At 38.4% G+C, this 17,824-nt stretch overlaps 1 protein-coding gene across 1 annotated transcript in view; it reads right to left on the bottom strand.

The window, feature by feature from the left end:
- The window catches only part of LOC148945550 (caspase-1-like), a 162,913-nt gene that overhangs the window by 114,948 nt on the left and 30,141 nt on the right, over positions 1-17,824 (bottom strand). The window contains exon 3 of the mRNA XM_089098809.1: positions 11,578-11,780. Coding sequence (XP_088954935.1) covers positions 11,578-11,780 — 203 coding nt within the window. The remainder of the gene's footprint in view (positions 1-11,577; positions 11,781-17,824) is intronic.

The following is a 17,824-nucleotide window of genomic DNA, read 5'->3' as shown; positions in this document are numbered from 1 at the left end:
AAAATAGGCACTATAACACAGCGCAAGGAGAACTAACTTGCTATAACTGTGGTACCACGGGGCATTTTGCAAGAAATTGCCACAGTAAACATGACCAAAAACCAAATAAAACGACAGCCTTGGCCAAGACCCATAATAAGAGAAAAAAATACGCATTTGCAGAGTCGCATAAAATATACGGAAAATTGAACGGGGAATTAGTAGAAATGGCAATTGATTCCTGCAGTGACCAAACCTATGTGCGAACTGGGTTAAATAATAGAACGGAGATAGAGCATAAAAATAAAATTACAACAATATGTTATTATAGAGACAAGCACCCATGCCTGTCTGCTTGGGTAAGAATAGAACTGGCAAAGAAGGATGGTACGGTCCAGAGAAAAACGATAAAAGTAGGCTTAGTAACTACGCTAGCAGTGGATGTTTTAGTAGGAGGAGACTTTGGAGATATCAGAAATATCCTATCATTGAAAGCGACTTCTTTAACAGTGGGAAAATTACACTACGACGGAAAAATATACCACTCCGTTGACTGCGGGGTAAGGTGGACTGGCCCATAAGACAAATGGGGAGGCTGCGCCACCCTGTGGGAAAAGTGAAATACTTGATACACATGTTCTAAATATTGATAATCCACAGAAATGGGATGCAGAAGTAAAAAGACAAAGTAATATTGAAAATAAGACGCGCGAAAATGATTTTTCAGGAAAATTTGCAGAAAATAGAAAACTTGAGAACACTTATAATGAATACGAGACGCCGAAAAAAATTGACAAAATGAAACACTGATTGTACCAGAGAAAAAGGAGACGAAATTTATTTTGCGCGCTTTTACTCGCAAAGTTCAGGAAATTTTAGTACAATATGAAAAACCAAATGTTGGAATTCAGTTCCCATTTGATAACGAAATATTTGTTTCTGCGGTAAAAATAAAGAGAAGTAAAAGAGAGAAAAGAGATATTAAACGGAGCTACAATGAAGTAATGCAGTCAAAGATCGTGGACACTGGAGTCCAAATCAGATTCAACGATGATTTATTATTTTGCACGAATGAGAAAATTGAGTAAAGTAGAGATAAAAAGAGGAATGTAAAAAAGAGACAAAAATTTGGAGATTCAGCCAGCAGTGGCGAAAAATAAAAAAATGTTGGATGGGCTGTGCCTTGATAACATGAATAATAGGGAGAAAAATAAAATGTTGGATGGGCTGTCCCTTGATAAAATAAATGATAGGGAGAAAAGAGGTCAAAGACCCATGGGGAATAAAACAAGATGGTTACAAAATAGATGTGAATGACCTGCAACGGGTTGGGGGAAAGTTGGGAGACATGGAATGTCGAGTCGGATCGGAAAAACTTGGAAAGGAATCTGAGATTGGTATTATCAACTCAAAAGATATGTCGATCCTTTATGAGGGGGAGGAATCCCTTGGGGATGATCCCCTGCGGGAAGTCGCGAAAGATAGCCCTTTTCCTCAATGCACAACGGGCGGACAAGTTGTGACCCCTTTACCGAAGTTTTTCCTCTCGGACCTGGAGTCCTTGGGGTATACTCTCTCCCAGTCACTTCATACTTCACCCAAACCTTTGTCCAGTAACCCTATTCATAGCTGTTGTTCTTCATGGGAATTTACAATTATTTCCGGAAAACCATATTCAGTATCGAAGTTTCATCTGCAATTAGCATCAACGCATATTCTTCATTTATTTATCCTAGGGGAGGGAACCTATAAAAAAAGCAATTCATGGTTCGTTCAAAATTTTACTTCATTCCCAGTACCCTTATCGTTTTCACAGGCTTTTGCATTTTCGGCCTTAGATTATTTGAAATTATGCCAAGGGGCAATTTACTTTTTGATTGAGATGTGGGGTTGTTTCCTCAGATGGAAATTAAGAGGCTAGTGCAGCCAATTTTTCATGATGGCTGACATCATCACATGCGCCAGAAACTGATTCTCTGCTCCTCTCAAATTTAAATTCGTGAGAGCGAGATTTTTTTTTTTGTTTTGATTGTGCGGCGCACAATCATTGTCTAAGAATCTCAGGGACTTCAAATTTCAAAACCTAATGTGGATGCTATACGATTTAGACCATGCTGGTCCTACAGTAGAGACGTGTCAATGACGACCAATCCAGAGCCAAGCGGTGGAAGTAGTAGCACAGACAGTGGTGGAAGAAAGAAGGCAAATGGATTTTGTAAAGTTGAAGTTATGTGTTTATGTTTGTAAGGGTGGACCAAGGTAGCGCGTGGGCGGTCATTTATCTTACAGGGGAAGGTGTTGGGTTTCACCCCTGTTTCTTTTCTTGTCCGATAAATGAATTGTTTTCGTTTTCTTAATTACATTTTCTTACAGTATAATTTCGAAAGACCGGCTAAATTTTCGTTGTTAAGATAGAGGAGTCGCATTAAGTAAGCTTTGAAGTAAGTTCTATTTTTGTACTTCCTGGTTTGGATTATTGTGACCGGAAGAATTTTGAAAGGGCTAGTGCCCCTTTTAATAGCCAAAAGTGATAGAAGGGCAAATAACCCTCCTTTCAAGCCCACCATTTCCCCAAACACATCCAATCAAAGTTTTGAGATATACATTTTGTTCAACGTAGTTTAAAATTCTGGAAATTAGGGTCTTTAAGGATGAACCCCCCCCCCACAGCCTTCAAGACAATGGTTGTAGTTTACGCCCTGGTGGTATATAAGGCTTTAATAGACACTGTTTTCATAGACACTTCAAAAAAGGCTCATTAAATTGGAAATTGAAGGGGCTAGTGCCCTTTTTAATAGTCGAAAAGATTGGAGGGCAACTAACCGCCCTGTCACGCCCACCATTTCCCCAAACAATTCAAATCAACATTTCCAAATAGTCATTTTGTTCAACGTAGTAGAAAGGTCAGGAAATTATGTCTTTGAGGATGACACTCCCCCCACAGCCCTCAGGGCAAGGGTTGTAAGTGATACCCTGGGGCCATATAAGGTTTTAGAGAACTCGTTGTACTAGAAATTTCAAAAATGGCTCATTTGAATGGAAATTGAAAGGGCTAGTGCTCGTTTTAATAGGCGAAATTTATTGGAGGGCAACTAAACTCCCTTTGGTGCCCACTATTTCCCCAGACACATCGAATCAAAAGTTTGAGATAGCCATTTAGTTCAATTTAGTTGAGAAGTCCAGAAATTATATCTGAGGATAACACTCCCCCCACAGCCCTTAGGGCAAATGTTGTAAGTTATGCCCTGGAGGCATATACGGTTCTTACAGAAAGATTTGCCGTAGGAACTTCAAAAATGGCTCAATAGATTAGAAGTTGAAAGGCCTAGGGCCCTTTTTAATAGTCGAAAGTGATTGAAGGGCAACTAAGCCCCTCTCACGCCAACCATTTTCCCAAATACGTCCAATCAAAATTTTGAGATGGCCATTAGGTTCAACGTAGTGGAAATTTCTGGAAATTATGTCTTTTAGGATGACCCCCCCCCACCACAGCTTTCAGGGCTTGGGTTGTAAGTTATGCCCTGGGAGCATATAACGACTTTATAGAAAGTTTTGTCGTATAAACTTCAAAAAGGGCTCATTCAGTTCGAAATAAAGGGGATAGGGGTTGAATTAATAGTAAAAGCGATCGGAGGACGAATACCCCCCCCCCTTCAAGTTCATAATTTTCCCAAACACTTCCAATAAACATTTTGTTATAGCCATTTTGTTGAAGGTAGTTGAAGGGTTTGAAAATTATGTCCTTGAGTATGACGACCCCCCCCATCCCTCAGTGCTAAGGTTTTAAGTTATGCCTTGGAGGTATAAAAGGTTCTCATAGAAAGCGTTGTCGTAAAAACTTCAAAAAGGGATATTTCTTGGAAATTGAGTGGCCTATTGCCCTTTTTTAAAGTCAAAAGTAATCGGAGGGAAAATCACCTCCCCCAACGCCCATCATATCCCCAAACATTTCCGACCAACAATTCGATATATCCATGTTGTTCAACGTAATCGAAAGGTCAGGATATCTTAGGGGGGCTCATTCAATTGGAGATAAAGAGGGCTAGTGGTTGAATTAATAGTAAAAGCGATCGGACGGCGAATACTCCTCCCCCCTCAAGCCCATCATTCTCCCAAACACTTCCAATCAACATTTTGATATAGCCATTTTGTTGAAGGTAGTTGTAGGGTTTTGAAAATTATGTCCTTGAGTATCAAGACCCCCCCCCTCCCAGCCCTCAGTGCAAAGGTTTTAAGTTATTCCCTGGGGGCATAAAAGGTTCTTATAGAAAGTGTTGTCGTAGAAAATTCAAAAAGGGATATTTTTTTAAAATTGAGTGGCCTATTGCCCTTTTTTAAAGTCAAAATTAATCGGAGGGAAAATCCCCCCCCCCCACGCCCATCATATCCCCAAACATTTCCGAACAACAATTTGATATATCCATGTTGTTCAACGTAATTGAAAGGTTTGGATATTTTAGGATGACACTCCCGTACCCCCGATAGCCCTAAGGACAAAGGTTGTAAGTTATACCCTTAGGGCATATAAGGTTCTTATAGAAAGTCTTGTCATAGAAGCTTCAAAAAGCACTCATTCGATTTAAAATTGAGAGGAATAGTGCCTTTTTTATTAGTCAAAAGTGATCAGAGCCCATCATTTCCCCAAACAATCCCAATCCAAATTTTAGAAAGCCAGTTTATTCAACGTATTAAAAGAGCTCATTCATAAAAGAGCTCATTCGATTTGAAATTGAAAGAGATAGTGCCCTTTTTAATAGTCGAAAGTGTTCGGAGGACAACAAACCCTCCTCTCACGCCCACCTTTTCCCCAAACATATCAACTCAAAATTTTGAGATAGGCATTTTGTTCAACGTAATTGAATGTTTCATAAATTATTTTTTTGAGGATGACAACCCCCCCCCCACCAGCCCTCAGGGCAAGGGCTGTAGGATAAAGTTTCATAAGCAGTGCAATAATGCTGCCTAAGTAAAGAACGCTGTTGGCACAATATATAATTTTTTTTCCTTTAGACCAGGGCACTTTGTATTGAAGGAGTTATCATAGAAACTTCGCAAAGGGCTCATTCGATTAGAAATTGGAGTGGCTTGTGTCCTTTTAATAGTCGAAAGTTATTGGAAGGCAACTAACACCCCTTCCACAACCACCATTTCCACAGACACATCCAGTGAAAATTTCGAGCCATTTTGTTCAGTGTAGTTTATTTCCGGATAGAAAATATGTTTTTGAGGATTATACCCCCCAGAGCCCTCAGGGCAAGGGTTTTAAGTTATGCCTTGGGGGTATATAAGAACGATATTTGTCCAATGTATTATTTATTATTTTTATCTTTTGACCAGGGCACTTCACATCGAAGAAGTTGTCATAGAAACTTTGAAAAGGGCTCATTCAATTGGAAATTGGAGTGGCTTATGCCCTTTTTAATAGTAAAAAATGATTGGAAGGCGACTGATACCCCTTCTACACTTACTATTTCCCAAAACACATCCACTCAAAATTTGAGATAGCCACTTTGTTCCATGCAGTTAGAAGTTCTGGAAATTATACCTTTGAGCAGGACACTCCCCCCACAGTCTTCAGGGCAAGGGTTATAAGTTATGCCCTGTGGGCATGTAAGGTTTTTACTGAAATCTGTCGTAGAAACTTGAAAAGGGGCTCATTCGATTTCAATTTCAAAGGCCTAGTGCCCTTTCTTAATAGTCGAAAGTGATTGGAGGGCAATTAATACCCCTTCCACGCCCACAATTTCCCCAAACGCATCTAATCAAAATTTTTAGATAGCCATTTTATTCAACATAGCTGAAAGTTCTGTAAACTAGGTCTTTTAGCATGTTAACCCCCTCAGAGCCCTTAGTATAAGGGTTGTAAGCTATGCCATGGGGGCATGTAAGGTTTTTATAGAAAGCATTGTCGAAGAAACTTCAAAAAAGGCTCACTCAATTGGAAATTCAAATGACTACTTGCCTTTTTAATAGTCGAAAGTGATTGGAGGGCAGCTACCCTCCTCTCACAACCACGTTTTTCCAAACACATCTAATCAAAATTTTGAGATAGCCATTTTGTTCAACGTAGTTGAAAGTTCTTTTTATTAGGTCTTTGAGGATGAAAACCCTCCACAGCCCTCAGGGCAAGGGTTGTAAGTTATGCCCTGGGGGCATATATGATTTTTATAGAAAGCGTCATAGAAACTTCAAAAACGGCTCATTCAATTTGAAATTGAAATGGCTAGTGCCATTTTAATAGTCGAAAGTGATTGGAAGGCAACTAACGCCCCTTCCACGCCCACCATTTCTCAAAACACATCCAATCAAAATCTTCAGATAACCATTTGGTTCAGCGTAGTTGATAGAAATTTTGTTTTGAGGAGGACACTGCCCCACAGCTATCAGGGCAAGGGTGGTAAGTTATGCCCATGGGGCTTATAAGGTTTTTATAGAAAGTGTTGTCGTAGGATCTTCAAAAAAGGCTTATTCGATTAGAAATTCAAAGGGCTAGTGCTCTTTTTAGTAGTCGAAAGTGATTGGATGGAAACTAACTCACCCCCCTCTCATGCCCACCTTTTGCCCAAACACATCCAATCAAAATTTTGCAATAGCCATTTTGTTGAACGTAGTTGAAAGTTCTTGAAATTAGGCCTTTGAGAATGACAACCCCCCAACGTCCTCAGGGCAGGGGTTTTAAGTTAAGCCCTGGGGTCATATAAGTTTTTATAGAAAGTGTTGTCGTAACAACTTCAAAAAGGGCTCATTCGATTGGAAATTGAAATGGTTCGTGGCCTTTTTAATAGTCGAAAGTGATGGGAAGGCAACTAACACCCCTTCCACGCCCACCATTTCCCAAAACACATCCAATAAAAATTTGAGATAGCCATTTTGTTTCAACCAATTGAAAGTTCTGGTAATTATATCTTTGAACAGGACACTCCCCCGACAGTCTTCAGGGCAAGGGTTATAAGTTATGCCCTGGGGGGCATATAAGGTTTTTATTGAAATCTTTGTCGTAGAAACTTGAAAAAGGGCTCATTCAATTGGAATTTCAAAGGGCTAGTGCCCTTTTTTTATAGTCGAAAGTTATTTGAGGGCAATTAACACCCCTTCCACACCCGTCATCTCCCCAAACCCATCCAATCAAAATTTTTAAATATTCATTTTATTCAACGTAGTTGAAAGTTCTGTAAATTAGGTCTTTTAGCATCATAACCCCCTCAGAGTGCATATTATAAGGGTTTTAAGTTATACCCTGGGGCATATAAGGTTCTAATAGAAAGTTGTTGTAGAAATTTCTAAAAGGGCTCATTTAATTGGAAATTGAAAGGGCTAGTTCCCTTTTTAATAGTCGAAAGTGAGTGGAGAATAATTAACCGCCTCTCACGCCCGCCATTTCCCCAAACATATTCAATCAACGTTTAGAGATAGCCATTTTGTTCAACGTAGTTGAAAGTTCTGGAAATCATGTATTTGAGGATGACAGACCCCCCAGAGCCCCAAAGGCAAAGGTTTTAAGCTATGCCCTGGGGGCATATTAGGTTTTATAGATTATGTTGTCATAAAAACTTCAAAAGGGGCTCATTCAATTCGAAATTGAGAGCGCTAGAGCTATTTTTAATAGTCGAAAATTATTGAAGGGCAACTAACCCCCTTCTCACGCCCACCATTCCCCAAAACACATCCAATCGAAATTTTCAGATAGCCATTTTGTTCAACATAGTAGAAAGTTCTTGAAATTATTTCTTTGAGGATGACAACCATCCCCTCCGAGCCCTCAGGGCAAGGGTTGTAAGTTATGCTCTGAGGGAATATAAGGTTTATATTGAAAGTGTAGTCGTAGAAACTTCATAAAGGCTCATTTGATTGGAAATTAAAAGGCTAGTGCCTTTTTTAATAGTTGAAAGTGATTGGAGAGCAACTAATGCCCCTTTCACGCGCAACATTTCCCCAAACACATCCAATCATAATTTTGCGATAGCCATTTTGTTTAACGTAGTTGAAAGTTCTGGAAATTAGGTCTTTGAGGATGACAACCCCCCTCACAGCCCATAGGGTAAGGGTTGTAATTTTTGCCCAGGGGGCATATAAGGTGTTTATAGAAAGCGTTGTCGCAGAAACTCAAAAAGGGCTCATTCGATTGGAAATTGAAAGGCCTAGTGCCCTTTTTAATAGTCAAAAGTGATTAGAAGGCTTGACATTTTTATAGTAAAGATCGATGTGGGTACAATGTATTATTTTGTTTTTGTTGTTGTTTAGACCAGGGCACTTCGTATCGAGGGAGTTGTCGTAGGAACTTCGAAAAGCGCTTCAAATATTTGATGCCACTTCTGCTCTTAAAATTGAACCAAATCAAAATAGCGTAAATGCATCCAAGCTATTAAAGAAAGTAAACATATTTTGTTGCGAATGGTATCAAGTTTTCCATTTCAGGTCAACTAGAGGGGTTATGAAACTAAGTTAAACACTACTATTTGTGTCCAGATTTTTAAAAGGGTGTATGTTGTTAAAAATTGCTGAAAATTGTTATCCAGCATACAAATAACAGGCCAAACTATAAAGTCTTAAAAAACGAAGAGATTTAAAGTATTATTTATTTTTCCCTGAAAAGACTATGTCAATATAAAAAGAAACAGAAATTAATGTAAAAAAAAACTTTTTCCACAAAATAGGTTTTTCAAAGAAAAGTAAAGAACTCCATTAAACCAAAAATGAGTCTTCTCAAGGCCAGAACATACTTTGCACTTTACTGAAAAAAGTACAAATGAATTTGCAATGTCAGTTTAATATACATATACTGATATTTAGTAATCAAAACGTTAATATTATTTGATTTGCTAAAGTTATAAAAGTAAAAACATTTATATTTTTTCAGTTACATTTTGTTCAACGTAGTTGCAAGTGTAAACATTTACAATTTGTTCAACATAGTTTAAAGTTCTGGAAATTAGTTCATTAAGGATGACAACCCCCCCCCCCCCCCGCCGTCGGGGCAAGCGTTGTAAGTTATAACCTGGGAGCATATAAGGTTCTTATAGAAAGCTTTGTCTTAAAAACTTCAAAAAGGGCTCATTCGATTGGAAATTGAAAGGGCTAGTGCTCTTTTTAATAGTCGAAAGTTATTGAAGGAAAACTGACCCCCCTCTCAAGCCCACCATTCCCCCAAACACATCCAATCAAAATTTTGAGATAGCCATTTTGTTCAGTGTAGTTTAAAGTTTCGTAAATTAGGTCTTTGAGGATGACAATTCCCTCACAATCCTCAGGGCGAGGGTTGTAAGTTATGCCCTGGGGGTATATAAGGTTCTTATAGAAAGTGTTGTCGTGGAAACTTCAAAAAGGGCTCATTTGATTGGAAATTGAAAGAGCTAGTGCCCTTTTTAATAGTCGAAAGTGATGGGAGAGAAACTAACCTCCTTCTCACGCCCACTATTTCCCCATTCAGAACTATACTGAAAAATCATCTTTTAAATGTTTTCATTTTTATAACTTTAATAAATCGAATATTAATAAAGATTTTAAGAAATAAATATCAGCATATGTATATTAAACTGACAATACACATTTTTTTCAGTAAATTCATTTGATTTTTTTTCGGTAAAGTACAAATTATATAGGGGGTTTTAGAAAGCATGGAACCCTACTCATATTAATTTCTGCTTGTTTTGAGTTTGAATCTGTGATTTATTTCAATTTCTGTTTGTTTTGGACTTCATTTATTTAGTTATACTGATTTGTGGTAGTTGTATGCTTAGTATAGCGTTGTAAGTTTGGTTCTATTTTTGTTCAGTTTTGGTTGAATGGAGTTATTTTTTTTTAAATTATTTTGTGGAAAAAGTTTTTTAATTAATATACTACTAAAGGTTAAATTTTTTAAATAAATTTTAAAAAGACAAATTTTCATACAGTACCCTAACTTAACTTATAAAACCCTATCTTTAATTTAGTATAGGGTGGCACACAAAACTAACCTGAATTAATCAAAATTTAAGCTAGGTAATTGAATGAAAAAGAGAACTCTTTAGGGGAAGGAGAAAGAACTTCTTAGAAACTTCTTGGAGGAAAAAATGAAAAGAAATCCTTATTTCTAAGATGCAAGCAAAAATAATTCTTTATCCTTTATCTCACCCTGTCATTATAACTCAACACCAGCCCCCAAAAATATGAAAAGAAGAATTGAAAGAAAATCTAAATATAAAATAAATCCTATAGGGTAAATGAAAAAAACGAACAAGTAATGAGGAAAAATCAACTAAAAGTAATGAGGAAAAATCAATGCTTAAAATGAACAAAAATATTAATGAAAATTATTCAGTTTATGAAGGAGGCACTCCTTAACACTTCAGTCGTTAAACTATTAGGACAAAAATTATAATATTAGTCAAAATTTCCAATGAATAGTAGTTTTGTTGAATATGTTTTTTATACCATCTTTTCTATAGAATTCAGGATAGACAGAAAGGGGTATTATTATTATTAATGAGGATTTAAATTCCACACGACTGATTATCTTCTACGTAGCTGAGGCTATAGTGACAACCACAATAGAGGTATCTGATACCTAAATACATGTGCCACATATGTTTAAATACATTGAAAGGTTGTATATAAATATAGGAAAAAGAGAAATATTGTCACTTGAAATCACTGAAAACAAATGTCACGGTAGAATTTGCCTTTCTCCATAAAAATTTCTTGGCAAGGCTCGTAATGCCCCGTCTTACCTTTTTATTTTTTACGCCGGTAGACCTGTAAATGTAAGATTTTATGCTACGCTGAACTAGATTGTCACAATAGGAAAAGCATTATTATCATCCCATCTCCTTAGCCGATGATAATGGAATAGACCAGAAATATTCCCGTAAATAAATTAAGATTAAATATCAATCGTCCCTTCTTTTCCCAGAACTCATTCTGTATTTATAATGAGACACAATGAGATTTAGGAAACTATGGCATTAAAATGCACTCTTTGAAGCGTATAATTCTTTTCCACCTATAAAATTATCTACTGCCATTCCTTCTTAATAGGTTACGCGCACTTGCACATCAATGTATATAGTTTGATAAGCTCTGAAAGAAAATTACTTTAGTTAAATGAAACGTTAAAATAAATGTCAGAAATATTTTTCTGTAATAAGAGGAGATTTATCACCGCTCAGGACCCATATTTAGGCTTAGTAAGTAAATATATTAATGTTTACCTTCCCCCTTACAATAACCCCTCCTATGTTTATCTGAAGGCTCATGGAGATTAGAAAATTTTGGCAAAAAACGCGTTCTCTAGACAATTGTTACCCCATCCTCACTTACACAATGACCCACTGTCATAATAGCTGATGTACAAATATGCTTTTGTTGTTTGTCTCAATTTTCCCTTCGGCTGCTCAATTTTACATTTGAAGAGAATTTTCAAGGGAGATATGTGGGAAATTTTTCGCCAGGGATATTTTCCATGGAAGGACAATATTCCAGGAGAAATTTTCTGCGGTGGAATACGCCAAACCCCATTTAATGGTCAAGCGATCAATGGTAGTGCCAGAGTTCTTTATGTGCTTTCAATTTTTTTTAATCTACAAATCCGAAGCTTTGTTTGTTACAAAAATAAAATACAACCTGTATAAAAAATATTTTCGGTTTGTTGGCTAGGGATGGGCACTTATCAGCCGTAAAAGGAGACCACAGACAATTGATGTCGTATTTGTCGTCATATGCTAATAGCCAAGTTCCACGTTCTCCATTTTCCGCCAGTCTACCTTCTCCGTGCGTCATTACTGCGATCACCAATGCATCCCGATCCTTGTGATCCTCCTTGGATACTTAAAATAAAACAATATCACAATAGAATGATGACACTAGCAATTCAATTAAATGATCAGAACCTAATCAATATAATCTAAGCACAAGATGATTGAATCATCCTTTTTAACATTTTACTAGAGATTATAGGAGTATATTTAATTCTTTGTGTCGGAAAGCTAAGTCTCAGTATTATCATTAGAAATTTTATGAGTGTGGAAATGGTGTTAGGAAGACAGGGAATATTACTAATTGTCTTGACCTGCTCCCCCCTCCACCTTCAGTTCCAACAATACTGATATTCGATGGTGAAACTGTCCAAGGACAGGAATATGTTCAGCTAAAGCTTACCCCTTATCTTGCTAATATCGGAAAGACAACTGATTCCTCTACAAGCTCTACCACTCCTCGCCGTCATTTCAGAGTCTATCTTAGACCCCCAGGAATAAAGTCAATGGTCTTTAACGCCATTTCTGATTTTGTCGTAGCTCAGACCGTGCATCGTCTTAAAGGATCATCGTTTTCACGGCCAGAGAGAATTCCTACAAGGGTTATCAGTGCCATTCTGCCTGCATCTCTTTTTTACCATTTACTGAGCTTGTCAATCTGTCTTCGAGAAAGCAATTTTCCCTAAATCTCTTTAGTGGGCTAAGATTGTACTGCTGTATAAAAGTGGATTTATGATTGATTCTGCTAATTTATCTTTTATCTGTTTTCAACAAAATTTTTGAGAAGGCCATGCTATTCAGGCCTTCTTTTTTTTCTCAATAGCAATGAGTGTTCACATGATTTTCAATTTGGATTCCAAGCGAATTACTCTACAGAGAATGTTTTTGCACTCTCTTAAATTTTATTCATTCGGCAAACGATTTTGGCTTTATCCTGGCAGCTCTGTTTTCGGATATTCAGAAAATTTTGATTCTTTGGTTCATCAGATTCTTCTTTGAAAACTATCACATCTGTGCAAGATTAAATGATTTATCTTCGTTAGTGTCCTTGGCCTCGTTTAATGTCTGAATTAGGTCAATGATATGATTTCGGCAGACAAAACTACCAGGCCTCTTGTATACTGTAAGCTATATCATCTGGATGTTTCTTCGTGTTCCGAGTTAACTGGCATTTATTTCATGACTTTAAAAAACAAACAGTTACAACAAGATACAACATGCAAAGATTCCAACTTGTTTTTTGATCCATGATATTGCAGAATGTTTGTAAAATGCTGAATCCCTACTGCTGTACTCAAAAACGAAAAGCATAACTAAAACAGAGGGATGCTACTCTTGGCAGCAAGAAAGTTTGCAAATAGCAAGCACAAAACACTAATTAAATCAGCCTTGATATACATAGCTTGTTCTTTTAGAATTCACCAAATCATAGGCAGCGCACTAGCGCTGCCTAAGTAAATAACGATGTGGCCACAATGTGTTTGTTTTTTTTCTTCGATAGGCACTTCGTATCGAAGAAGTTCTCGTACAAAGTTCGAAAAGGGCTCATTCGATTGGAAATTGGGGTGGCTAGTGCCCTTTTTAATAGTCGAAAGTGATTGGAGAGCAACTAACCCCCCACGCCCAACATTCCCCCAAACACATCCAATCAAAATTCTGAGATAACTATTTTGTTCAGCGTAGTTGATTTCAAGATAGAAAATATATTTTTGAGGAGGACACTCCCCCATAACCCTCGGGGCAAGGGTTTTAAGTTATGCCCTGAGGGCATATAAAAACAATGTTTGCAGTGTACCATATATTAATTTTTTACTTTAGAGCAGGGCACTTAATATGGAAGGGGTCGTCGTAGAGACTTCAAAAGGGGCTCATTCGATTGGAAATCGAGAGTTCTAGGGCCTTTTTTAATAGTCGAAAGTTATGGGAGGGAAACTAGCCCCCCCCACACCCATCATTCCCCAAACACATCCAATTGATATTTCAAGATAGCCATTTTGTTCAGCGTAGTTGATTTCCACATAGAAAATGTGTTTTTGAGGAGGACACTCCCCTACAACCCTCAGGGCAAGGGTTTTAAGTTATGCCATGGGGGCATATAAGGTTTTTATAGAAGGTGTTGTCGTAAAAACTTCAAAACAGGCTCATTCGATTTGAAATTCGAAGGGCTACTACCCTTTTTAATAGTCAAAAGTGATTGGAGGGTAAAAAGACCCCCCCCCCACCCATCATTACCCCAAATATATCCAATCAAAATTTTGAGATAGCCATTTTGTTCAGCGTAGTTGAGTTCCAGATTAAAAATATCTTTCTGAGGAGGACACTCCCCCAGAACGCTCGGGGCAAGGGTTTTAAGTTATGCCCTGAGGACATATAAGAATAATGTTGTCACAGTGTACCATATATTATTTTTTTACTTTAGAGCAGGGCACTTCATATGGAAGGGCGTCGTCGTAGAGACTTCAAAAGGGACTCATTCGAATGGAAATCGAGAGTTCTAGGGTCATTTTTAATAGTCGAAAATGATTGGAGGGCAACTATCCCGCCCCCCCCCCCCCAACGCCTATTATTCCCCCAAGCACATCCAATCAAAGTTTCGAAATAGCCATTATGTTCAGCGTAGTTGATTTCCACATAGAAAATATGATTTTGAGAAGGACACTCCCCCACAATCCTCAGGGCAAGGGTTTTAAGTTATGCCCTGGGGACATATAAGGTTTTTATATAAGACGTTGTCGTAGAAACTTCAAAAAGGCTCATTCTTTTGCAAATTCAAAGGGCTACTGCCCTTTTTAATAGTCGAAAGTGATTGGAGGGCAAATAGCCCCCCCCCACGCCCATGATTCCCCCAAAAACATCCAATCAAAATTTTGAGATAGCCATTTTGTTCAGCGTAGTTGATTTCCAGATAGAAAATATGTTTTTGGGGATGCCACTCCACCACTACCCTCAGGAAAGGGTTTCTGTTATGCCCTGGGGGCATATAAGGTTTTTATAGAAGGTGTTGCCGTAGAAACTTCAAATAAGGCTCATTCGATTGGAAATTTAAAGGGCTAGTGCCCTTTTTAATAGTTGAAAGTGATTGGGGGACAACTAGCCCCCCCCCCCCCGACGCCCATCATTTTCCCAAACACATCCAATCAAAATTGTGAGATAGTCATTTCATTCAGCGTAGTTGATTTCCAGATAGAAAATATGTTTTTGAGGAGGACACTCCCCTACAACCCTCGGAGCAAGGGTTTTAAGTTATGCCCTGAGGGCATATAAGAAGTTTGTTGGCACAATGTACTATTTATTATTATTTTTTTTCCTTTAGAGCTGGGCACTTAATATGGAAGTGGTCGTCGTAGAAACTTCAAAAGGGGCTCATTCGATTGGAAATTGAGACTTCTAGTGCCCTTGTTAATAGTCGAAAGTGATTGAAGGGCAACTAGCCCCCCCCCCCTCCACGCCCATCATTCCCCAGAACACACCCAATCAAAATTTTGGGATAGCCATTTTGTTCAGCGTAAATGATTTCCAGATAGAAAATATGTTTTTGAGGTGGACACTCCCCCACAATCTTCAGGGCGAGGGTTTTAAGTTATGCCCGGGGGCACATAAGGTTTTTATAGAAGGCTTTGTCGTAAAAAATTACAAACAGGCTCATTTGATTGAAAATTCGAAGGTCTAGTACCCTTTTTTATAGTCTAAACTGATTGGGGGGCAACAAGCCCCCCCCGTGCCCATCATTCCCCCAAACATATCAAATAAAAACTTTGAGATAGCCATTTTGTTCAGCGTAGTTTATTTCCAGATAGAAAATATGTTTTTGAGGAGGAAACTCCCCCACAACCCTTAGGGCAAGCTATGCCCTGGGGTCATATAAGGTTTTTATGGAAGGCGTTGTCGTAGAAACTTCAAAAAAGCTCATTCGGTTGTAAATTCATAGGATCTGTGCCCTTTTTAATAGTGGAAATTGATTGGAGGGCAACTAGCCCCCCCACCACCACCCATCATTCCCCTAAACATATCCAATCAAAACTTTGAGATAACCATTTTGTTCAGCGTAGTTGATTTTCAGATAGAAAATATATTTTTAAGGAGGACACTGCCCCACAACCCTCGGGGCAAGGTTTTATGTTATGCCCTGAGGACATATAAGAACAATGTTGGCACAATGTACTATGCATTATTTTTTTCCTTTAGAGCAGGGCACTTAGAGCAGGGTCGTCGTAGAAACTTCAAAATGTGCTCATTCAATTGGAAATTGAGAGTTCTAGGCCCTTTTTAATAGTCGAAAGTGATTGGAAGGCAACTAGCCTCCACCCCATTTCCATCATTCCCCCAAATACATCCAATCAAATTTTCAGATAGCCAATTGGTTCAGGGTAGTTTATTTCCAGATAGAAAATGGGTTTTTGAGGAGGAAACTCCCCCAAAACCCTCAGGGCAAGGGTTTTAAGTTATGCCCTGGGGGCATATAAGGTTTTTATAGAAGGCTTTGTGGTAGAAACTTCAAAACAGGCTCATTCGATTGGAAATTTGAAAGGCTATTACCCTTTTCATTAGTCGAAAGTGATTGGAGGGCAACTAGCCCCCCCCCCCACACCCATCGTTCGTCCAAACACATCCAATCAAAATTTTGAGATAGCCATTTTGTTCAGCGTAGTTGATTTCTAGATAGAAAATGTGTTTTTGATGAGGATACTTCCTCAAAACCCTCGGGGCAATGGTTTTAAGTTATGCCCTTGGGGCATATAAGGTTTTTATAGAAGGCGTTGTCGTAGAAACTTCAAAACAGGCTCATTCAATTCGAAATTCGAAAGGCTAGTACCCTTTTTAAAAGCCGAAAGTAATTGAAGGGCAACTAGCCCCCCCCCCACGCCCATCATTCCCCCAAACACATACAATCAAAATTTTGAGATAGCCATTTTGTTCAGCGCAGTTGATTTCCACATAGAAAATGTGTTTTTGAGGAGGGCAAGCCCCCACAAACCTCTGGGCAAGGATTTTAAGTTATGCCCTGGGGACATATAAGAATTTTATACAAGTCGTTGTCGTAGAAACTTCAAAACAGGCTCATTCTATTGAAAATTCGAAAGGCTAGCACCCTTTTTAATTGACAAAAGTAATTGGAGGGCAACTAGCCCTCCCACGCCCATCATTCCCCCAAACACATACAATCAAAATTTTGAGATAGCCCTTTTGTTCAGCGTAGTTGATTTCCACATAGAAAATGTGTTATTGAGGAGGACAAACCCCCAAAACTCTCTGGGCAAGGGTTTTAAGTTATGTCCTGGGGACATATAGGATTTTTATAGAAGCCGTTGTCGTAGAAACTTCAAAAAAGGCTCATTCGATTGGAAATTCGAAGGGCTAGTACCTTTTTTTATAGTCGAAACTGATTGGGGGGCGACAACCCCCCCCCCCACGCCCTTTATTCCCCCAAACATATCAAATAAAAACTTTGAGATAGTCATTTTGTTCAGCGTAGTTGATTTCCAGATAGGAAATAGGTTTTTGAGCAGGAAACTCCCCCACAACCCTTAGGGCAAGGGTTTTAAGCTATGGCCTAGGGTCATATATGGTTTTTATGGAAGGCGTTGTCGTAGAAACTTCAAAAAAAGCTCATTCGGTTGTAAATTCATAGGACCTGTGCCCTTTTTAATAGTCGAAAGTGATTGGAGGGAACCTCGCCCCCCCCCCAACACCCAACATTCCCCCACACACATCCAATCAAAACTTTGAGATAGCTATTTTGTTCAGCGTAGTTGATTTCCAGATAGAAAATATGTTTTTAAGGAGGACACTCCCTTACAACCCTCGGGACAAGGTTTTAAGTTATGCCCTTAGGACATATAAGAACAATGTTGGCACAATGTACTTTGCATTATTTTTTTCCTTTAGAGCAGGGCACTTCATATGGAAGGGGTCGTCGTAGAGACTTCAAAAGGTGCTCATTCAATTGGAAATTGAGAGTTCTAGTGCCCTTTCTAATATTCGAAAGTGATTGGAATGCATCTAGCCTCCACCCCATGCCCATCAATCCCCCAAAGACATCCAATCAAATTTTCAGATAGCCATTTGGTTCAGGGTAGTTTATTTCCAGATAGAAAATGGGTTTTTGAGGAGGAAAC

This window comes from Artemia sp. Qi Xiang Cuo, chromosome 13 (genome assembly GCF_049724085.1).
Source record: "Artemia sp. Qi Xiang Cuo chromosome 13, ASM4972408v1, whole genome shotgun sequence".
Taxonomy (NCBI): domain Eukaryota; kingdom Metazoa; phylum Arthropoda; class Branchiopoda; order Anostraca; family Artemiidae; genus Artemia; species Artemia sp. Qi Xiang Cuo.
Note: the sequence above shows the minus strand (reverse complement) of the source record. Positions and strands in the feature narration are given on the sequence as shown.